The 25,153-nt window shown below is 33.9% G+C and overlaps 1 protein-coding gene across 1 annotated transcript in view; it reads left to right on the forward strand.

Moving 5' to 3' along the window:
• The window catches only part of LOC150108638 (glutaryl-CoA dehydrogenase, mitochondrial), a 74,472-nt gene extending 49,556 nt beyond the window's left edge, over positions 1-24,916 (forward strand). Inside the window, exons 8-11 of the mRNA XM_090390904.1 lie at positions 4,743-4,846; positions 7,585-7,710; positions 13,701-13,861; positions 20,359-24,916. Of these exons, the coding sequence (XP_090247030.1) occupies positions 4,743-4,846; positions 7,585-7,710; positions 13,701-13,861; positions 20,359-20,420 (453 nt within the window). The 3' untranslated portion in view covers positions 20,421-24,916. The remainder of the gene's footprint in view (positions 1-4,742; positions 4,847-7,584; positions 7,711-13,700; positions 13,862-20,358) is intronic.
• The last annotated feature ends 237 nt before the right edge of the window (positions 24,917-25,153 follow it).

Raw genomic sequence — 25,153 nt, forward strand, 5'->3', positions numbered from 1 at the left:
GTAGAGATGAAAGAGGAAAATAGTGGTAATGGTTATGAGGCATTTATGATGTAACGTGGAGGTTGACAAGATGTATTTAGTTGGATGTTGCTATAGGCTCGAGAATGTGAAGGGTGGTGATGAAGAAATGTCTAAACAACTTGGATTAGTGAACAAAGGAAGGGTAATTATTATGGGTGATTTTAATTATAGCAGTATAGATTGTAATGAAGAGATAGCATTTGGAATTAAGGAAAATTAATTTCTTGAGAACTATCTCAGGCAGCACGTAAAGGAGGGCATGCAAGGATCGAGAGTTTTAGATCTGATCATTTCATCAGAGGATGTAATTGTGAGTGCCTCCAGCCATATGCAGACTTTTGTGAGGGAAAAAAATGATATATGTGGAATTATAAGGCTGGTGATTATGACAGCTTAGGAGACATCTTGAAGCTATAGCATGAAACAAGGAGTTGAATGGTAAGGAAATAGATGCTGCTTGAGAACTGACAAAGAAATACATAACAGCATCAATGTGTGAATGTATTCTGGCCAAAAGGCTGAATAAGGTAGGTGTAAAATAGATGAATGAGGAGCTTAAGCATGAAATCTGGAAGAAGAAGGTACTTTGGAGGCAGTACAAGATGAATAATGGTAATGATCAGTTACATGACGAGTATAAAGTACAACCCAGGAGAGTGACTCAGTTAGTAAGGAAAACAAAATTGTGGTATGAGCAGAAATCAGATCCTGAGGTGATACTAAGGCTGAAGAAAGGCCGAAGTCATAATTTCTTATATGAGTAGCCAAAAGGTGTTGCACCTTATTATTAAAATACTCTGGATTAGAGATAGTTGGGTCTGGCTTCCACCGATGAGACCTCAATAATGGTTGAAACTGGTCTGGGTAGTGACCCTTCTCATAATGCATAGCATTATACATACCCATAAGGATATGTGCTTTGTATTATGGGATAGTAAGGCAAGTGATGTGAAATCATCGGCTTCTACATACGAGTCGCCCCAGTCCTGAAAATACTTCAGGTGCAAACTTTGCTTATGCTTGGATAAACGATTAAACCAAGTATATTATTTCTTGTTATCTTTAAATAAGATAACAAGAAATAATATACTTGTACATTTTGTAGTTATCATCCATTTTTCTGGATGGGGAAATTTCTCTTAAAAATTCTGTATTTGAGAAATCTGTTCAGTATACAAGAATAACTATTAAATAATAGTTAAGCAGTTTTATTATGTGAATTACAGAAGCATGATTTTCAGCATTACTAATTATGTATGCTGAAGATTATGCTCAGATTGATAATCTGAGACTTGCTAATCACTTTAAAATGAGTTTTGTCCTTTATCATTGACATGATTTTAATTAAATGAATTGTCAGTCTAACCATTGCTATTTATTACTATTATATCAGATCTAAGAGTTGCAAATCTTATTTATAGAGATCATTGCTATCTAAGAGAATGTTTAGCATATATGATAAATATTCTCTTAGATAGTGATGACATCTTATAATGAGTTCTGGCAATGCATTCCACTCGCCAACTGCTCTTTAAGCAAAAAGAATTGCTTCTCACAATCTCATTATACAACATTTGGGGATTCCCCTTTCCCTATCTTATAATAATCTTCCATGTTTTAACCCCCTGCCATATTCCTTGCTAACTTGCACATCTCTGTCATATCACCATTTTCCTCCTGTCAGCTATGCTCTGCTGCTGATGGCTCATCATACCTGCCACTTTAGTCTCTTCGGACTGTTTACAAAATCTAGTTATCATCTGAAATAGTTGACTTAATCTGTTCATAGTAGACCAGATAGAGCCACGTTTTCCTTGCAACTATGATAAGGAGGCACGTGTGTGTGTGTGTGGGGGGGGTTATATAGTATGTAGCAGAAGCTGCACAAGAATGAGGAGTTTTGGATATGAGTATAGCATCATAGGATATTGTGAATGACTCAACCCCATTTGGTAAAAGTGATTGGTTGAACATATAGCATGCAACAAATAAACTGCAACTGAGAGAAGATAAACATTTTTACTTCCTGCTTATCATAAGGCATTACTGTGCTTGTCTAAGATGATGCAGTAAATTTTAGTATCTCATCTCATCTTCCCTTTTCCCTCTTTTACCTTGTGGTGTCAAGAGTTTATTAATCATCGGTCCTCAAACTGTTCACAGGATAAGGTGGTCAGCCCTATGTCCGTAGTGTTCAGGGGAAAATGCTGGTCTTGAAATTCACGTTTGCTCTTGTTATCATTCAGGGAGTGAGAGGTGTGATTGAAATCTGATTATCGGAATAATTCATTATTCCGATAACTCTCGTATAATATAATGCGGATGTTAGGTTCCATAGAAATGCCTTGTTATATAAATCGCGTTATGCGAGACTGAGATCACATACAAAAAGTAGGGTTATATTCTGAAATCGTTTTTTTTTTTTTTTTAATTATATAAACAACAATGACATATCCAACAAAAATATATTTTTATTTAATTCAGGTAATTCATGTAAGTTAAGAAAACATAAACTATGACACAAATACATAGTATAAAAATGACAAATTGTAATTAAGCTTCATTGCACGTAATGCATAAATGTTTTAGGCAAAATAAAAATAAGTGCATATTTTAATCTTTCATAGCATAAGGATTTGAGGATCGGTTAATAAACATTAGTTTTCTCATGTAATCACCTGATGCATTACTACAAAACAGTAGAGTAATTCTGTCTTTGGAAACTTTGAATCCAGAAGCTGATCTTTCATTTTTTGAAATATAGGTGCGTTTTTGGCATTTTTTTCCAATATAACCTGGATTCATCAGCATTGAACACCTGGCCTGCATTATAAATGTTTATAAACTTTGAGAGTTTTTTGTTTAATAAGATTTCCATCCAAAGGAATTTTCTTTTGAATGCATCTTCTTTCCAAATCATTAGAGAGTTCTTCATTTTTCTCTTAGAAAATTGTGTACATGAGCAACTAGTTTTGCACTTACTGTTGACCAGCAATAAACACTTTCTCGGATTTTATGTTCATTTTGTTTGAATTGTTGATTCATTTAAATTCAAAGTCCTTACAACAACTGTTTTTTTTTTTCATTTTTCAACCGATCCATGATTTTATTTTTTTTTCTTCGAGAGAAATTTTCTTTGAGATGAATTTTCTTTTCAATATTCATTTTTTCCCTTTCAATGCAATTTGTGGCTTACTATAAAAATAATTTTTTTACATAAAAAAGCATTACATATTAATTATGTAACTCACCAGAAAATAGTGCTCAGCTTGAGATAACACACTTATGATTTTTAATGCGCTTTCCTGGCAGAAAACGAAGACAATTTTCAACAATAAACACTTTAAACAGTATTATACAATTGACGTACATGCGTGCTAAAGGATGTTTCCCCTAATATAAATTCGCTACTTATAACTTATTCGATATGGGCAGACACAAATTTAATGAAGATAAAATTTGATTTTTAAGTCGCATGGTGAAAAATATATGAAAAGATAAAGGGTTACTACAATTTGTAGACTGTGTTATATTGAAACCGCATTTGTATAAGTACCGAGTTATACGAGGGTTACCTGTATTGACCATTTAAAACTATATATTTAGAAATTCATGTACATTTAATCATACAAATACAACATTTATTTTACAAGTGATATTCTATATTTTTCAATTTAGCTACTTGAATACAAATTCTATCCTACAGTTCTTCTTTATGAATTGGTCAATAACATCATCATAAAAAGTTGGTAACTTAATTTTCCCAAGCAACACGCACACTTGTAAAGGCTGCTGAAGCTCACTGGCTAGAGCTATGTTGATTGCGTATGGCCTGTGGTTTAAGCAACAGAGTGAGACGACGTGAAATGGCTATGTGCACACATGAAATCACAGTGCTGCTACAAGCACCTGTAAGCTCCTACAACCGAGCAAGCCAAGGCAGCTTTGACTAGACGAGCAAGCATTGGTCTTCAATACACAACGCAAAGCTCAATTATTGCCGTGCAAGCTTAAGACGTCTTCTGTCTACAAAAATAAAAGCCTAAATGGAATGCTTATAAATGCATGCATTTATTAACAAATAAATAGTACTTCTTTCTCAATTAATGAGCTTGCCAAGCATGGAGAATTCGCCACTGATAGTGTTGAGTTCTCAAGGCCGGTTTGCCTGCTTAAAAGTATAAACTGGGGAAAAAACCCTACTGTCCACGCCCGAGACCGGCTAACTTGGCTATGGCTGAGGAAGATCCTTCAGCTTCTCACATCACCGACGGGAATCGAACCTAGGACAGTCCTTCCTCGGCATATGGTTGTGGCATGTGGACATTTTAGTATTTGTGTAATAAACCTAAAACTGTTTAACACAGACTCAAGAATATAAATATACCAATAAATTACATCATGCTTGGGTGTGTGTGTGGGGGGGGGGGGGTTTACCAACCATAGAGAATCAATTACAACTATAAAAATCTTCTAGAGAAGACAAAATCTTAGAAGATACAGTGTTTATTTTGGCAGAACTTTCATTTTTTTTGCTTGGATTTTAATTTACTTTTTTTGTTTATATAAAATGACATTAACTTTTGCTGCTAATAATGAATTTTTTCTTTAGAGTTTTGCATTCATGCTTAAATTGTCACTGCTTAATGTTCTGTTTTACATTAGTTTCATGATTTATTTTTGTAATGGGTTTATTGTTTTGAAATTCTTATATGAATTAGGGTGCATTTGGATGCTTAAATGCTGCTCGTTTTGGAATTTCGTGGGGAGCTTTAGGTGCTGCAGAATTCTGTTTTGAAACAGCTAGACAGTATGTCTTGGATAGGTGAGTAATGTAGCTCTTTTTATTCTTTCTTATAGCTTTCATTTAAAAATCAGTTGCATGTAGTCTACGAAGGAAAATCTAGCTTAGAAAGAAAATCAAATTGTAAACTTATTCCACAGAATAAGTTTACAATTTGATTTTTGTATATTGAGTGACTTCCACTCCATGGCAGCATATGTTGCTGTATGCAACATATGCTGTCAGGAATAGGGAGAGTCTACTATACAGTTGACTCTCCCTATTCCTGGGATCCCTATGGTAAACTCATGCAAACCCAGGAATGGTTATAGTGATTAGTTTGCTATAGTGAATTTTCTTTATAAACAGTCTCTGGAACCTTGGTTGGGACTCTTTTGTAGTTTGTTGTGATGATAGTCATTAACATATTGACTGTTATTTGAGGTCTAATCAGTTGGAAAGTAGATTTATAGAATACTGTGAGCTAATTGGATCTCAGGCATCAGTTTCACTGTACACAAAAACAAAATGGTGTATTGCCATATTTTTATGCCTCCTTGCTCATGATTTATGTGCCATTGAATTATCCACTTATGCGTTGTTATATGTCCATTTCTACTCAGCACTTTCTTTAGTGGTCAGCTATTTTTTTTCTGTCAGTCTCACACACAAGAGACTGCAAAACTTATAAAAAAAAATCAATGCCTAATGTAGACATGGGTACAAGAGAAAAGTAATCTGATCTTCTTTTGTTATTGAGCTGCAGTCTTCAAGTTTTTGAAGGTTGTGGTTTTTGGGGAATATTTCATGAGGAATGGTTGTTCCAGAAAGCAGAGGTAGTTGGAGCAAAAATGAGTGGGAATAGTAGGTTCAGTAGGTTGGTCTGGTTGGGCTGAGTGGTCATCACATCTGCTCTCTAATAGGCTACAGATTTGAATCTCACTGTGAACATAGATGTTTGTGATTGTCTTTAGGTGGGGAGATGAACTTTATTGCCTTATGTTAAGCCACTGTCCCGCTTATTAGAGGCCTAAAGTAGCATGTTTTATCTTTGCAGCACGATTTTTTCTGGATTATGCGAAAAGTATATGTGGTGAAGTATCTTCACCATACCTAGACTAGTTACATATAGAAACTGTTTACTTCACAACTCCTGCCTTAGTATCCCACAGTATATGGTGCAATTTCTGTTGGACTTTTATATTGCTCTGCATAATGAGAAGGGTCACTTTCCAGACCAGTTTGACCTTTATTGAGGTCTCATCAGAACTAAACCCAAGAAACAGAAGTTAAACCAATGTTTAAATGCTATATTTTCTATATATGTGTAGTAAAATACTGTGTTATTACCATATTAACTAACTGTATCAGTTAATGTTTTTTTAACTGTTTTTCTAGAGTAGTTCTGACTAAGATATTATTAAAGGTGGCTTTTTTTTGTAAACGTATAGTACTTTTGTTGTACCAAGCAATCTAAGGATTTTTTTCTATTTTTTATTTATTTTATTATTATGTCCACATGGTTAGCCTAATGGCTTTGAGCTTCGCAACTATGCCTGGGGAAGGAGTGTCATATTTTCGATTCTCGTTGCAGACGTGAGCAGCTTAAGGATCTTTAAGGATGCCAAAAACTAACTCTGAGAAGCAAGAATCAGAAGAGAAAACACAGCAGAAATGTGTGAGCTGACAAAAGGTTGCAGACTGGATAAAAATCTTATTGATCTGATTTTACAAAGTTTAATATTGCTTAGTAAAAGTATTGAAAATATTTTCCCTCACTTCATGTATCATCCTTAGATTGGGTAAGAGATCCATTTGTCTTGAGTGCATGTTAGTTGGCAATTTTTAAATGCTGCAGAAGACAACGAGCTAACTGAAATAAGGAATGACGGAGGATTAAAACTTCAACATTCAACAACAGATACTAATTCATTCTGGTTGTCTCTTTGAAGTGAATATCCCATTATCACAAAAAAAGGCAATTGAAGTACTTCTTCCTTTCTCCAATTCATATTTGTGTGAAGCTAGCATTTTCAGCAATGAACGCTATAAAAAAACGAGAATTGCTTGCAGCTTGAAACCTTGGAAGAAGATTTGAGGGTATGCCTATCTGCAATCTGACCTTGCACGAGGGACATAATGAAACAACACCAACTTTCTAAGCTTTTCAATGAACTCTGGGATGTTTTGCCACCTTTATGATATTTATTATCTGTATTCTTACCAAGTTATGCCATGACTTTTGCATACATACTTCTTACATTTTTCTTTGTTTTCTAGTCACCTTTTGCTGAGAGTTTGTGATGTGATCTTCTTTTCACTCCCTCATTAGCTTCTTGAGTTTACCATGAAATTCATGGCAAACTCAAGTTTTTAGTTCTTTTTTTTTTTTTTCTGTAGTACATTTTTTGTTTTTAGTAAATGTTACCATCAATAGCAAGACTTTCTAACTTCTTGTATGCTCTTTCCATGTGAAATTATGCATAACTTTATGTTGACTCATGATGTTAGTAATGAAGTAGTCCATCTCCTAAACCAACATATTTTTAATGTTATTAGCTTTTCTTCAGTTTTTATCAGATATTGCTAAATGACAGCCATTCATTTTTGTTCTGCTGTTCAGATCTTCACTAGTAACTATCAGTTTTCTTTGTTAGACATCAGCTTTAATTATTCTGAACTACTATTATCTCTTATTATAACCTTCTGTGCGACCACAGATAAAATGTTTTTTAGGATTTCAGTATTTTTTATAAGTGATTTGAATTTTATGTTTACAGACAGCAGTTTGGTCGACCACTTGCAAAAAATCAACTTATTCAAAAGAAGTTAGCTGACATGATGACAGAGATATCTATTGGCCTTCAGGCTTGTCTTCGTTTGGGACGACTAAAGGAGGAAAATAGGTGAGGATGTGATTTGGTTTATAAGAAATCAAGTAAATTTATTGCACATTTCTAATTCAATTCATATTTTTATAGTTTTTAATAGTGATCATAATTATTTATAAAATCAGCCTGTTTTTCATTCTTAATTACTGATTAACACTGTAAGTGGGGAAAAAAAAAAGTCCACGTAGCTATTGTCTGTTAACTTTCCAACAAAGTAGAACCATATTCATTAAAAGCACTTTTAGCTGAAATTATAATGATAAATGATTACACACATACATGTGTGTAATCATTTTTCAATATGAACACCATAGTGGTGTGACAGACTTAATTCTTATTTTGTGTATACATATATGAAACAAAATTTGTTGTAAAAATCAAAATGAGCAATTTTACACAAATGCATTTATTATTATTATTTTATTTTTTTTTTAACATTAGCCCTAAAGATGCTGAGAGCAAAACAAATAAGTACCTGCTAGATTTCTGTTCATGACATGACTAGTTATTACTAACACTATGTTCCAACATAAAAATATGCAAACATTTACATGGAGAGATGTATGAAATAAGAAAAGTCTCATTCACTCTCATTGTTGATAGTAATGTTTTCCCACCGATTCAGGACACGCGGATACAGAGGATTTGAAGTGGTCACCATTTTATTCTACTTTAGTGTTAAGTAGAATAAAATTGAATTTCATAAAGAGAAGAAAGAGTGTGTAAGAAAGTATTAAAATGAATCAAAGTTGAGCAGCTTTCTGAGATGAACTGTAGACTCAAATACAACGTTATTCAAAAAAAAAAAAAAAATTAAGACTGAAAATAATTCTTTATAAAGTCAAAGAAGGCCATACATCATCCAAATATGCTGTCATACCTTCTCTTAAACTCATGCATCTTAAAGATTCATTGAATCATCCTAAAGAAAACATTTATCGATTCAGCCCGAGGCATGTGGTGAGGTTGTCTGCAGGGATAGAAAATCAGAACTCTATGCCAGACTCAGGAAGTTAGTCAGTCAAGACAAGCAAAAAAAGGGAAATAAAACTGAATCTGAAAATTAGAGGAATTTCCCTTCTTAGTTTTCCTTGTAAGATTTATGCAAGTATACTTGAATAAGGCTAAGAAAATTGTGGAGTGAAGCCTGGAGAAAAACAATCTGGGGGGTCACACCAAATAGGTTGTCAGGATCAAATTTTCTCTTTAAGACAAATAATTGAGAAATCATGGGAATATAACAAGAATCTGTTTAAATTTTGATCCAGAAAAGGCTTATAACAAGGTGTCCAGAGAAAAGATTTTCAAAACTCTACAGTTATATGCAAAATGGGACATGATATCAAGCAATACATAGTCTATATTTGATTTGTGAGTCAGCAATTAGAATTGAAGGAGGTGCCGGAAGATTTTTTTGATGTTAAATCAGGTGTGAGACAGGAATGTACATTATCTTCACTGCTATTCATCTATATGGATCACAATATGAAGAGAAGTGGTATCAAACCTGATGCCAAAATTGGAGATGTTAATCTCAGCTCTTCACTTTACGTAGATGATGATGTTATACTCTTAAATAAATCTAGTATAAGTCCTCAAGATTCCTTGACGAAACTGAATAACTGCTGTAGTATAATTTTTGGTATGGTGTGGCTCGGTATGACTTTCATACCAATTTTATTAAGTTGATATGAAAATCATCAATACTAAGACGACAACAAAAATAGGCAGAAACATTGAAAAACATCAAATGTATCCTGAATGGAGAACCTATAGAACAAGTAAAACATTTCAGTTATTCAGGCACAATTTTTAGTGAAGATGGCAAATTAAATATGGAACTAAACGACAGAATTAGTAGAGCTGGTGTGATAAGAAGTCTATTGAATAAATTTATATGGAATAAGTGAGACATTAGTCAAAATACTAAATGAGCTCTGTACAAGACACTGTTCAAACAAATTTTAACTTTTGAACCTGGTTTAGAAATAAAATACTGCATCAAAGATTGGTGACTGCAAATATTAGAGTTTGGAGAAAAATTAGGGGAGTGAGCAGATGGCATCAATGTCAGTATTTTATTAAAAATGAGGAAGTTAGAAAAAACTAGTGAGCATTCAGGAATGTATTAGCAAAATTAGTGTTCTTTGGATTTAAATCTTTCAAAGTAATTACTCTACCATCTTTGATTCCTTTTACAATACTCTTTCCTCCATTCCTAAGCTTCAGTAGCCTCCAGAACATTTTGCCACCTTCCTGATATTTATTTTCCATACTCTTACTAGAGTCTTCCCATGACTGTTGTTTAGCTATTTTTACAATATGTAAGAGAGCTAACTTTGGCTCTCTTACATTTTTCTCTGTATCATTTTAGGACATATGCTGACTTATTTGCTAGCAACTTCTGGTATGCATTCTTATTTTCCAGAACTGCTTCTTTAACTTCTTTTGTCCATCATGGGGTTCTTATTTTTCTATCCTTGCAGGCACAACTTTACCACATGACCTCCCTAGCTGAATCAATGAATGTCTTCAGAGTTTACCACTGAGATTTCAAGGTTTGGTTCTTGTTTACAATTTGTTTCATTTTTTTATCAATAATATTTAATTAATAAAGAAATGCCACATAAAAACCACAGTAATACCTTTAATTAGTAAAAGGACAGATATTTTGTACTAAAATTAATAGTACATCTTCAGTGTCTGTTGCAGTAATAGGAATGGAATACAAGCAAAACGTTCGGTGGATCACCTATTAAAATACAATTGTTACCGTGTGCTAGGAAATAATAGAAAAATAACAAATTTAATCTATTAAGATAAATGGTTTTTTACATAAGATAAAAGTCTCCCAGATCTTTGAGAGAGACAGACAGTCATTTCTATTTAAATTCGGTCGGTGTAAGATAGTTTTACAACTTTCTTTGAATAAGCATTCATATTTGAATCTGCATCTATGGAGGAGAACAGCTTTATCCCACTGGACACTATGAGTAGAGTCAGTACTGTGCTGTGCCAGACCAGACTTCAGAGGTTTGTTATAATCAATATAATATTGATGTTCTTTTATTCTTTTTTCCAAAGAACAGCCAGTTTGTCCAAAATAAGAGACATCGCATTCGCAAGGTATTTGGTAAACGCCAGCCAAAGATAGAGAAGACAGTTTATCCTTTGTAGAAGGTAATAAAGAAGAAATTTTGTTGATAGGAATATATGTTGGAATCAATTGATACTTTTTCAGAATTCTACCTATAGGTTCTGAGATTCCTGGACTGTACGGAATAGGAACTCTGCGGACTGTTGAAGAAGCTGTAGGTATTGGAACATAAGAGCCAAGTATCTGTTGGATTTGATTGGAGTTGTAATCATTTGATTCCATTAACTTTTTAATGATGGAAAGTTCTTGTTGTAAGATTATTGGGGAAGGCAATCCGTGCTCCGAAGCCTAGCTTGTAGAACCGATAATTTTCCTGTTAGTTTAGTAACTTCCTCCTGAGGGATGATGATTCTGATTTTAAGAGGAAAAAGGGAAAAGCTATTGTAATCATGAATAAGACTGACTATGAGACAAAAGTATCCAGCCTATTAGAAGACATCACACATAATCCTACTAATTCACAAATTAAACAACTAAATAAATTACTTGATGAGGTTATCAGTTGGGATCCTAACTACATGGATAAAATACGCACCTACTTTTGAAGAACTCCTCGTCTATATGGACTCCCTAAAATCCATAAAGAAGGCTGTCCTGTACGACCTATCGTGAATTGCATCAATTCTCCAACTTATCGGATTGCAAAAGTATTATCACGTTCCTTAAGTGCTCTCACTGGTCATTCCAGATCCTATATAAAAAACTCAACAGATTTTCTTGAAAAAATCAAGGATATTAAAATTACAGATTCTGAATTGTTAGTCAGTTTTGACATCATTTCTCTGTTCACCAATATCCCTTTAACCGACACAGTCAATTCTTTATATGAAGATTACCCTCCAGATATCGCAAGGATATTCGAATATGTCATCCACTCAGGTTATTTCAGTTGGAAAAACAAAATCTACAAACAAATTGAAGGTACTGCCATGGGTAGCTCTCTGTCTCCACCTTTGGCAAACTACTATTTGAAACAATTCAAAGATACTACGTTCTCATCCATTCATCCTCATCCATCTCTTTGGTACTGTTACTTCGATGATGTTTTTGCTGTTTGGTCACACACTGAAGATGAACTTTCCACTTTTCTACAACAGATAAATAACCTTCACCCACACATCCAATTCACTATGGAAAAAGAAAACTCTGGTACTTCACCATTTTTGGACATCCTCCTTACTAGAATGTCTTCTGGTACCTTATCTACAAGCATCTTTCAAAAACCCACATTTACTAGCAGATACATTCACAAAAAGTCTGCGCACCACATGTCTCAAAAATTTGGCATTCTTAAATCTCTAATTCATAGAGCACATAAAGTTTGCTCTTCCCTAATAATCTTACAAGAACTTTCCATCATTAAAAAGTTAATGGAATCAAATGATTACAACTCCAATCAAATCCAACAGATACTTGGCTCTTATGTTCCAATACCTACAGCTTCTTCAACAGTCCACAGAGTTCCTATTCCGTACAGTCCAGGAATCTCAGAACCTATAGGTAGAATTCTGAAAAAGTATCAATTGATTCCAACATATATTCCTATCAACAAAATTTCTTCTTTATTATCTTCTACAAAGGATAAACTGTCTTCTCTATCTTTGGCTGGCGTTTACCAAATATCTTGCAAATGTGATATCTCTTATTTTGGACAAACTGGCCATTCTTTGGAAAAAAGAATAAAAGAACATCAATATTATATTGATTATAACAAACCTCTGAAGTCTGGTCTGGCACAGCACAGTATTGACTCTACTCATAGTGTCCAGTGGGATAAAGCTGTTCTCCTCCATAGGTGCAGATTCAAATATGAACGCTTATTCAAAGAAAGTTGTGAAACTATCTTACACTGACCGAATTTAAATAGAAATGACTGTCTGTCTCTCTCAAAGATCTGGGAGACTTTTATCTTATATAAAAAACCATTTATCTTAATAGATTAAATTTGTTATTTTTCTATTATTTCCTAGCACGCGGTAACAATGGTATTTTAATAGGTGATCCACTGAACGTTTTGCTTGTATTCCATTCCTATTACTGTAACAGACACTGAAGATGTACTATTAATTTTAGTACGAAATATCTGTCCTTTTACTAATTAAAGATATTATTCTGATTTTACTTGTTTCTTTATTAATTAATTTGCTAATGCCACAGGTTCCTCTTAAAATGAGAATCAATAATATTTGTATAAGTGAGTACAATTTACATTGAAAGGCAGCACAACATTAATTCTTTTTAAAACTTTCTTACATGCTGTTCTTTTTGATATGATATCCATATTTATCCTGCTTAGTCCTAAGTAAGAATTGTTTCCAATTTCAAATCCTCTCTACATTCTTGTATCCTGAATCATTCTGATTCAGGATACAAGAATATCACTATGATATCACAAGAATATCACAATGATATCACTATCAACAATGACATAGTCAATGAGGCTCTAATTATTTCTTGTGTCTTCTCTCGATGTGAACTTGTGCACATCTTTATGTTGAAAAACATGGTGTTAGTAATAACTAGTCTGTATCCAACAGAAGTCCAGTAAATATATACCATTATTATTAGCTTTGTCTCCTTTTCCTCCAAACTTTTCCCCTGTATGCCTGGTGGGATTCATTTCCTACTCTGCTCTTCTGATTTCCAACAAGGACCACTTTTTGAATTTTCTTCGTGAGCTGCCTGTTCTAATGACTCAAAAAAATTCCTCCACTTCTTCTTTAGAAAAACCTTCTGTGGTACCATGCAAGTTATTTACTTTTTATTTATGTATATATTTTATTTTATTTTACGTTTTTAATTATTTTTTAAAATTCCATATAAGTAAAATTTTATTTACCTATTTTAGAGATACTCCTGAAATGATTTCAATTCTAAAAAGAAATAGTTGTGGCAAGTCTTTGGATATAGCAAGAATGGCACGAGACATGCTGGGAGGAAATGGTATATGTGATGAGTATCACATCATTAGGCATGTTATGAATTTAGAAACAGTCAATACATATGAAGGTAAGTATTTTATTTAATCATTGTTTTATCAGAGATATAAATTTGGTATTCTTTCTAAACCGTAGGTATTAGTTTATTGTGCAAAGCTGAAATAGTGTCATCTTTTATAAATTTCCAGATGTTTCTTTATAAATTTTGTTTAGAAAATTGCCAATACAGGAATTCCATATATTGGATTACATTGTGTTCATTGAGAGTTTGGAAGTGCAGAGTCAGGGAAATTAGAATGATTGGGGGGGGGGGGGGGGGGGAGAGTGCAGGTTAGTGTGGATCCACCAGTCAACTTAGAGGTTAGTAAGTAGGAGAGTGATCATACGATGTTGAATGTAGCTCTCTAGGTTCTTAACTTTTAGTGGGCTAAGCAACACAAGGTATAAAGTGGGGTTATGGGATGAAGAGGGTATTGGAGATTATGTATACTAATGCAGAAGCTTTCAGAATAACAGCAAGGAGTTTTTAGCATTAGTTAGCTCAACTTGGCCAAAAGTTATATGCATTAACTGGGTGGATAGGAATATGATACTTTATAAGAGACATCATGGCTTTGTGAAAGTAAGTCTAGCCTTAGTGGTTTGCTTTACTTTTTATAATAAACTGACAGTGGATTTAGATAAGGGAAATGACTTTCAGTGATACTGCTGGACTTTGAATAGGCATTTGACAGGCTTCTATTGAACTCTGCATTAAATTGGGATGAATATGATGATCTGGATTAGAGGGTGGCTGATGGATTGATATCGCAGAGTTTATGGGAGACTTAGTCCAGGAGAAGGTAGGTTAGCAAACCCCTAGAGACTAGCGGCATACCACAGTTGGTACTTAGTCGTATGTTGTTTAATTTGTACATCAGTGATATAGGAAATGATTTAATGAGAAATATTCAGTTGTTTGCTGATGATGTTTCCAAAAAATAAATGCTATCCACTACTATTACTTTCAAAAGACTTATAAAGCTAACAATGCCATCTTACTTACCACCAGCTTTGCCAAATTGTGTAATCCAGTTTGTCGATGTAAGCAGTATGAGTGTAGAGAAAATTGAAAATAACAAACATAGTAAAATGCTGTGAGTGACACAGCAGAGAGTATTAAGACAGAAGAAGATAGATAGTAAAACTGTAGAAGAACGAAGGCAAAAAATATTAGTATGAAAGATACAAACACTATTGAGGGTATTAGAAAAGAACTGGTAAGGTTGGGTAACAAATTAAGACATGTAGAGTGAAATAGAACATTGAAGGGGAAGAGAAATCAGCCATCCTTGTCCAAAATAAGTTAATTATGACAATTTCATATTGTATTCCTAATGTTAGGATACATAAAGTAGGGGTGAAATGGATGAAGCATGATATTATGAAGGAACTTCCGAGAAAGAGGTACCCTTCGGCAGTATGAGGAGTATAGAGGCTTGAAAGGTGACACATGTAGTGAGGAAGAAATAATTGGCAAATGAAAGGAGATTGGACAAAGCAGTAAAGCAAACCCCTAGAGAATTCTACAGTCATGTTGCTAGTAGAAGAAAGAGTGAATATGGAAGACTGACTTTAGTCACTGAAGATGGAACAGTGGTCACATTTGTTGAAGATATAGTGGAAATGTCCAGTAAGTATTTTGCTAGTATATTTCATTTAGGGGGTTAGGAGTAATGTTGAATAACAATAGGAAAGAGGACAGAAGACTAATAGTTCAAGAATGAGAAGTGTTTATAATAACCTTGATGTTAAAGAATGTGGGATAATAGACCATGTATCGTATGGGAAAGTTTATTTTTCACTTGGTTAGGGTATAATAAAATTAGTTTAATCCTTTATCCAAGTGTGAGCAAACAAAGTTTGCACCTGAAAGTATCTTCAGGACTGGGGTAAGGTGGTACAACACCAGGGCAACTCATTGCAAAGGTGGAGCAAGCTACTTAGATACTGAGATAGGAGTGTTGGTAGCTTGCTCCACCTTTGCAATGAGTTGCTCTGGTGTTGTACCACCTTACCCCAGTCCTGAAGATACTTTCAGGTGCAAACTTTGTTTGCTCACACTTGGATAAAGGTTTAAACTAATTTTATTGTATAGTATGGCAATGTGCAAAAGAGCCAGTAGTGCCCTTGATATCGTTGTTCAGCAGAAGTCTGGCAACAGGATTCTCAGAAGAGTGGAAACAAGGAAAAATAGTGCCATTGCATAAGGGAGAATCGAAGTCAGCAGTGTCCAACTATAGGCTAGTTGTGTATTTCAGGTGTAGTGATTGAAGGTGTTGAGAGGCTGGTTAGAGTACAAACCTGGATTGATGAGAATAGGAAATCTTTTGAGAGATCAGCATGGGTTTGTTAAAGGGACGTCATGATTTAGTAACTTGGTTACAATTTATAATAGGCAATTAGTGTATTGGACAGAAGAAATGCTTATATACTAATTTACCTTATATAAAAAATAAATAAATAAAAATTTTTAAAAATTATTTTTATTTATTTATTTTTTTCAACATAAATGCCACCTAATTAGGCCTTTAGTCTTTGTGTTGCATGTTACAATTGTTCAAACTAGTCCCATTGTTATACTGGATTGTGGTTGTCTCACGTACTGTGACAAACTGTTTTTGTGCTCTGAAGATGTTGGATGGAATATCAGCAATAAGTTAATAAATAGTTACCGTATTTGCTGGCGTATAAGAGGCACCCCCTTTTTTGTACACTGAATATTATGAATTTACAGTACAGTCATACCCCGAAGTTATGCGGTAGGTGGGACCAACCAAAAGCACGCAAGTCTAATTCGCGTGACTCGGGATATAATTTTGCATGCAATTTATATATACAGACATACTAAATATTAGTTAATTGGGACCAAAGGTTTACAAAACACCTATATTTTTTAAGAAATATAATCATAATTGCAGTTTTTCGTACATAAAAAAATAAAGTTATTTCGATGTCAACGGTTTCATAAAATCTAATAGATTCGTCTGATGGCATAATGTCTTTTTCTTGTCACGTGAAATTTCTTCATAGCAAGCTAATGATTTTTTTATTCCTTGCCTTGTGGCTACAATTCATTTCTCGTTAGAATCTATGTCCTACAAAATCTGTAAATCTTTTTTTATGATTGTTCTTACTGTGGATTCCTGTAGATCGAACTTCTTTGCTAGCTCACAAATTTTCATTTTGCCTTCAAAATCCTTAATGTTGAGTTTTGTTTCCAAAATCAATGTTTTTCTTTTCTTGCTAACTGTAGAAGAATGGAACTTGCTTCTTTTGGATGACATTATTATTTTTTATGTGATAAAATTTTTATCAAGAACATAACATTAAACAATCTCAAGGTTTGTAGACCATAAAAATCGTGTATGAATGGAGACCACGCGAAACACGTCAGTGCTGGTTCACAGCACGTGGGACACTGGCGAATGCGGCCGGTGCCAGAAAGATATGATTAGTGGTGAGGCGTGAAGTGGGACGGAAATACGTACATTTAAGAAACTGCGTAACTCTGGATCCGCATAAGTCGGGGTATGACTGCATTTCAAATATCAAGTAATAAGTAGGTCTACTTTCAACAAATATCTAATCTAACTAGGAAAGAATACCCACCTTTTAATCTTCTTCGTCAAAACCCAGAAATTCATCTCCAGAGCTAAATGAAGAGAAACTTGAAACCTCTTCTAAATCAGGGGGTGGCCCGAAAAGCCTCTCTTCAGCCCTGTTTCCATGTTCTTTAGCAATACGCAATCCACGTAGCTTGTATGCAATATTGTAGCAATGCCAACGTTTTTCAGCCATAATTTGCCAAGAAATTTAGAGAAAATTTAATGGCAGAAATTTATCACCGTTCACAACAACCACGACAACAATTGGAAAGTTTAAACAAACAGGAACACAGCTATGATCATTGATGACAGCACATGTGCATCTGCTGAACCCTATGTAATTGGAATGCTCTCACACACCGCAAGGAAGCAAGAAAGAAATTGCGTAATTCAGAACAGAGAAAATTTCCAGAAATGAAAGTAAACTTTCCTTTCTGGAAAGTATCGGCATATAAGATACACCCTGTGTTTCAGACCTATTTTCAAAGAAAAAAGTGCATCTTATACGCCGCCAAATATGGTATTTTCTTATCAGTCTGTGTTCTCATCTATACCATTAAAAATAATCAACATGTACGATAAACACATAAGCCTTCCCACACATTATAGTTCTGCTATTCAGTGGAATATTTTATTTTATTTTTTATTTAAAAAATTATTTTAAAAATAATTTTAAAAAAATTTAAAAAAAAATTTTTAACATATTGACCCAATAAAAGATTAGAATGAGTAGAAAATAGTAGAACTGTAATTTTATCATTTTTTTAAACTTGTTTTTATTTGACTCCCACCTATGAAAGTATTATGTAAATCCATAGTGTATTCATACTATGGGTAGACTAAGGAATTTTTTCTATTTTTTTATTTATTTTATATTTTTTTTTTGTATTTTTATTTTAAGCTAATTCAGAAACCCTGTTTTAGGTATCAAACATTGAACTTTTTCAAGCCACTTCAGGCCTCCACTAAATGGGATAGTGGTCTCACATGGGCGATGAATTCATCTCCCACCTAAAGACATTCACAAACATTGCCCACAGCTGGATTCAAATCCTGCAGCCTGTTGGGTGGAAAGCAGGTATGCTAAATCACTTGCTGGGTCATATACCTGTATGTCTAAGAATTAAAACTTTATATTCGAAATTGTTAATTCTTGCCCACAAAGATTAATGAGAATAAACTATTATTTAGATGTGGAAAGTATTTTTAACTTGGGTATAATTATGTTAAAGATACCAAGCAATTTTAAACCTGGTTTTACTCTATTTTTCCCAAGTGAGCAAACAGACAAAATGTCAAGTTTGCGCCTGCAATTGATGCAAGACCAGCTGATCCTACAGGTAGTGCAAGACCGAGGCAACTCGTGGTAAAGGTGGAGCAAGATCTGATCACTAATCTTAATATTTACCCTTAATGCCAAAACACATCTCCAAGAAGGGGATGTATGATGTTTTGTATTAAAGGCAAGGGGCCACTACCCAGACCGGTTTCGACCTTTATTGAGATCTCATCAGTGGGAGCCAGGCTAGAAATACCAAGATTTAGTAATGCAGAGCTTATAAGTATTTTACCAAAACAAGTTACCATAAGGTGTTTTAACCTTATTAAATAAAAATCTCAGGAGGAGATATAAATGTGGAAAGTATTTTTAACTTGGGTTAAAAATATACAATATACAAATTCCCATTGGGATTATTTACATATAACATACATTTACAAGTCACAATTCTTACTGGGCTTGACCTTGGTAAACTTTATGTAAAAATATTTAGACTTCTTATAGCTACATAAATATTTTTACAAAGGCCCACCCCTTCATGAAAAAATTTTAAACCATGAAAATGGATGAAAATTTTTTAATACTGTGTTTCTGTGTCATGAGTCATAAATTCTCTGGATCGGACTACACTCAGATTTGTCATTTATCTTACAGCAGGGAACGCTATCATACTGTCCTGTGGGCTCCTCTTTTCGTGACCGATACTGTGACTTACTGTTTTCCTTCAAATATCTTGTTCTTTTCTGATACCTTGTTCTTCTTCTTCCAAATCTGCTATTGTCAGGGCAGTGGCTTTGGCTTTTGCATATCTCGGTAATGTTTATTTCTGTTACACCTCTTATATTTTTCACTGTGGCCTTTGTATCTTCCTTTTTATCTTTTTATCTACATAAATATTTTTATATTACCTCTTTCCCCGGAAGATGCAAGTCAAATGACTTACGAAACTTGTCGGGCCTTTTATCAATTCATCGTGTTTTATATAGCTTATTATAAAAAAATATATATATATATAATCCAGTTACCGGAATACACCATGTGAAGTAAATCATATATCTGCGACACGCGTATTGTTTCACGTGCACTATTTTGTTATTGAAATAGAATGGCAGTTAACGTTTAGCTTGTAATTTTCATTTTCTTTGCTTTCCTGATTGTACCCTGATGAAGCCAACAGCATAAGCCAGTGAAACTATTTGATAATTAAAATTGTTATTCACCTACACTTGACCAATATCTAAATAATAGTTTATTCTCATTAATTAAAACTCGAGTTTTATAACTTACTATTAACCAGTCTAAAAGTTAGTCCTGCTGAAAGGGGGGGGGATTCTTTCAGACTGCTACAAGCCATCCAGCTAAACCAAACTTCAGTGTTATCAAGATTTGAAATCTTTTAATGAATAGAAAGTATAAATCAGTAACATACTTGAAAAAATTACATTTGAAGGGAATTTTTTTTCATTAAACTGATGATTCAGTTGAAGCCAATGAACTTTTTTCTTAATTGCTACTTTTTGAAATAATTCAATACCTAGGAATACTCAGTGCCTAATAATATTCACATAGAATGACCTGATTTTTATACACTCTGTGTACTTGTTATTTTGTATATTGACGTTTTTTTACTCTTCCTCTTAGGTACTCATGATATCCATGCTCTGGTACTTGGAAGAGCTATTACAGGATTACAAGCATTTTGAAGATTAATATAATGTTTATTTTTTTAGTGAACTATATACAAATGTAAAGTATTTTATATACTAAAAACATTTTATGCTCATTGTATTATTTTGTTAATAAGAACTTTATCTTTATAATTATAGAGGAATCATTATTCAAATCAGATTATTCACGTTAAAAATTTGAATCATGTTCATTAGAAATGGTAAATCATGTCAGTTTAAAGAATTTAGAAAAGTTTAATTGAATTTATATGTATGGTAGTAATTAGTTTGTTTACTGGACATAACTATTTTTTTTTTAAATTGAGGAATTTAAGTCCTAATTTTCAAATGTAAATGCTTAAAAAAAAAAAAAAAACCTGCATATAGATGCAGATTTAGCAAACTGCACTTACATTAAATTACTTGAAATTTTATTCATATTTCTAAATGTAATCAGAAACTATATGGGAGAGGGGTCACTTTTGTATTGTTATCTGTATACTATTGGTTGATAACAATTGCAATTTCATAAAAAGAAGTAATCTCAGAATGACTGAGATATAATTTCATGATAGAATTTCTATTAAAGAAATTCTATCATGAAACTAAAGAATGTTTCTTTGAATGTACAATATGACATAATTACATGCGATGCTTCTTTTGATGAAGTAGATGCAAAAGACAACATAATTTTCCTGTTTGAGGTTTCCATTATGTGGTAGGTTAGGCTAAAATATTCAGGCAAAACAATTGTTAATATTAGGATTAATAAACTAAAGAGCTAATTTAAATATCAGAATTTGTTTAATGCTTATTTACTAGAGATGTTTAAATAAGTAAGATGATTTTCATAAATATCAAATCCACCTTGGGGGGAAAAAAAGGTTAGAATTAATATACAAATGGTTATGATACAATAATAAAAAAGAGGGCTGCTTTCACAATAACATTCTTGGTTATATCATCACAGCCATTAGACTGTTTTCAGGTTATATGCTGTAGAATTTGTCCTTGACTACTTACTTATTGTTTCCAGTCAGTAGCATGTTTAAGATTTATTGAACCTTTAGATCATTAACATCAGTGTATGTAAGCTTATAACCTTTTGTGGATAGAATTTGCATAAAAAAGACAATTTTGTATTGTTGCGAATTTGTGTGTACCAGTAAAAATGGGCCAGTTTAAACTAGTCAAATGAGTTGACAAATTGTAGTATGAGTTCTAAATTACCAAATTTCATTCAATTCCATCCATCCAGAGCTCAGTTATTACTTTGTGTCATCTTGAATTGACTTTAATCTTAGTGTTATCAAGTTTCATCAAAATCTGTTAAGCCAGATGAACTATGGAAAAGTTTTTGCCTAAGTCCCAATGTTATTGTAAGCTGGCTGTTGCAAATTGCAATCTATCAAATAAAAAGCTCAAAACCTTCATAACAAACATGAATTTCCTACAAATCATGTTGCAGTCCATACCTGGAGATTTTCATGTGCTGAATAGATGTATATATTTTTAATTTGCTCTACCCAGAACAACATGCATCTGCGCTGGAATGACAATATACGTGAATAGTTTCCATGTTGTTGAATGTGTTGGCCAGATACACACCAACACAAATCATAAAGACAAAATTATTTGTTACATCTTGTCCATAAATGATACAATTTATCCAGTGTGGGGCAAATGTGATTTAACAATACACTGTTAGTCGGATAAGAAAGATGGACCACTTAATCATCCAACTTTTTAAAAAACTCTTCAATTTAGAAGAATACTGTTGCATTGACATCTTCCCCGTAATGTTAGGCATAATGGCCAAGTCATTGATTTGGATTTTTATAACCTGAAATCCTTTGACAGTATGAGTAATCCTATCTACACAGTCTGCTATATCTGTCTTTGCATGTATTGTTGGCTGAAAAACCCTGCGACCTAGGCTAATTCTTGTCTAAGACAGGATTTCAACTCTGATCTTTCCAATCAAAAATCATCGCTATTGATAAGTTACTGAAGCTTCCTTATATTTGGACATATTTTGAAAGAGTAGAGTAGAACTGTTGCATTCATTGAATGATTTCTGAAGTGAATATGAATTGATTTTTTGAAGTACAGTAGACTCTCAACTATCCGGTCTCTGTACTATCCGGAGCCCGGATTTTATCACGGAGAATTATGATAATGCAGTAATTCTCCATGATAAAATGAGGAATACGTACTGTAATTTACTTTGCCAAGGCGTTGCGAGCGGGCATCTGCTACAATCCTCCTACGTGCCGTGTGCGTAACACAAGTTGAAACATGCAAAGTACTGATTTCCCCGCTTCGTTAGTTGCGTATCGGATGTCCACAAGTACGGAATACGTTTGCCACTGTTCCTATTTATGTTAGTAAATTGTTGTTTGGTGCACTTCATTGTTTTTTTTATTAAAGATTACGAAATGGGTGATAAATGAAAAAAGGTTGTAGTGACTATGAAGGAGAAACTATGCACTATAAAGCGACTAGCCTCTGGGGTAACAGCATAAACTATTGCTACGGAGGTAGGAGTCCATACAGTTGGAGACTGGAAGAAAAATCGAGCAGAAATTGAAAAGTGGTGTGCTGCCCAAACTAGTGGAAGTGGAATGAAAGTAAGAAAAACGATGCTGAAAGGTAAGCATAAAGAAGTTGAGGAAGCTTTATTTTTGTGGCATGAATACTTAAGAGGAAAAGGCTTGCTTGTTACTGAGCCGATATTGCAGGAAAAAGCATTGCAATTTAAGCAACAAATACATGTAGAAGGAGAAGATTCAGAATTTAATGCCAGTGATGGATGGTTAGATCGGTGGAAAAAATGATTCAGTATTCGCCAGATTACCATAAGTGGGGAGGCTTTATCTGCTGATAAAGAAGTGTACCTTTGTTCGAAGACTCTTTTTAAGCTTATTGAAAAGGAGGGAATTTCTAGGGAGCAGTTGTACAACTGTGATGAGACCGGTTTAAATTATAAGATGCTCCCTACAAAAACACTTGCATCAAAAAAAGAAGCCACTGCACCAGGATACAAGAAAAGCAAGGAACGAGTCACCATCTTGGCTTGCAGTAATGCAAGTGGAAACCACAAGCTTAGGCTTACGTTAATAGGAAAATCAAAGAAACCTAGAGCTTTTAAAAAACTGAAAAATCAGGAATCATTACCCCCTATATTAACACATCAAAAGAAAGCATGGATGTATTCAGAAATCTTTTAAACGTAGTTCCGAAATGAATTCGTACCGACTGTAGAAAAACATTTGAAAGACAACAATTTGCCAAGAAAAGCTGTGCTACTTCTTGACAACACACCTTCGCATCCTGCCAATGACGAACTCACAGATGGAGACATCAAAGCTTTATTTTTACCACCCAATGTGACTGCTGGTTGTCAGTCAATGGACCAGGGCATCCTTGAAATGCTAAAGAAAAAGTATCGTCGGCGTCTTCTCAGTTCGTTGATATCAGCAATTGATAATAATGATAGACTGCATAACCACTCTGAAAAAGATTGACTTGCTAGATGTCATAAGGTGGTTGGCTGAAGTATGGGAAGAGATTTGAAACATATCACTTGTAAAGTCTTGGAAAATTCTTTTGGACCATGAAGGTGAACATTTTAACCTTGACCCTTTCTGTGAAACCGAAGTGGAAGATGAAAACGATAAACTTGTTTCATTGCTCAAAAATGTACCGAGCTGTGACGATGTCAATGCAGAGGACATTACAGAATGGATGTCAAACGACCAAGTTGATGAAATAACTGACAACGATATTGTGGAAATAGTGACATGGGGTAGAAGAAGAGGAGGAGGCATCCTTAGATGACAGGAAAAATCTCATCCCACATTCGGAAGGGTTCAAGACGATTGAGGCAGCGCTGCAGTACATTAGTGAGCAGGAGGAAGCAACGCCAGCTAATATCATCTGTTTGCGTAAGCGGAGGGACATTGCATCGCGGAAGAGGGCTAAAAGGGTGAAGCAGTCATCTATCAAGGACTTTTTCAAAAACTAAAAACTGTAAGTTTTGACTCTTTCATCTTAGGCCTACCTTTTCACATTTGTGTGAAAAGGTAGGGCTAGAACTCCGGCCTATCCAGCTTTCGTGTTATCCGGCCTGCCCTTCCGCCACATTAGGCTGGATAGTCGAGAGTCTACGGTACAATATTAAATTGAATAGAATAATTTTGCAGAGTGTATATATATTTTAGTGCCAAAATTAAGATGTGCAGTTGACTATAGCAAGCATAATGTGGACTCACTGTAATAAATTATTTCTTTGGATCTTATATGTTTGTAATAGTGACTCTGCATTTCCTAAAAATACTTACATTCCAGAAAGTGTAACTTATAAATTAAAGATGTTTAATCTATAAGTTACAATATAATTTCTTGGCATTTTTAATTTATAGTGTAACTTACTTTGGACTGTTTATGTGGACAGAGATGAAGTTTACAAGCTTCATGTTAATATTTTTTGTTGTACATATTTTATAAAATAAATTACTTAGTGCATATTTTTTCTGTGTAGTATATATATTCACAGTTATTACTATGATTAAATGCATTTACTCACGGTGGTATATTAAAAACGAGTTACACATAAGTAATATTAATAAAATCAATTAACAAACAATTACAAAACAGTGGCATTGCATAATAGCATCCTTGTATAGTGATACTGCTAACAGTTGAACCTACTATGGACATGATTTTGCCATTAAAAAGGTAAAATTAATAGCAATTCTAAATAGAAA

Source organism: Typopeltis vanoorti, chromosome 3, assembly GCF_054136105.1.
Source record: "Typopeltis vanoorti isolate ZY-2024b chromosome 3, IOZ_Tvanoo_1.0, whole genome shotgun sequence".
Lineage (NCBI taxonomy): Eukaryota > Metazoa > Arthropoda > Arachnida > Uropygi > Thelyphonidae > Typopeltis > Typopeltis vanoorti.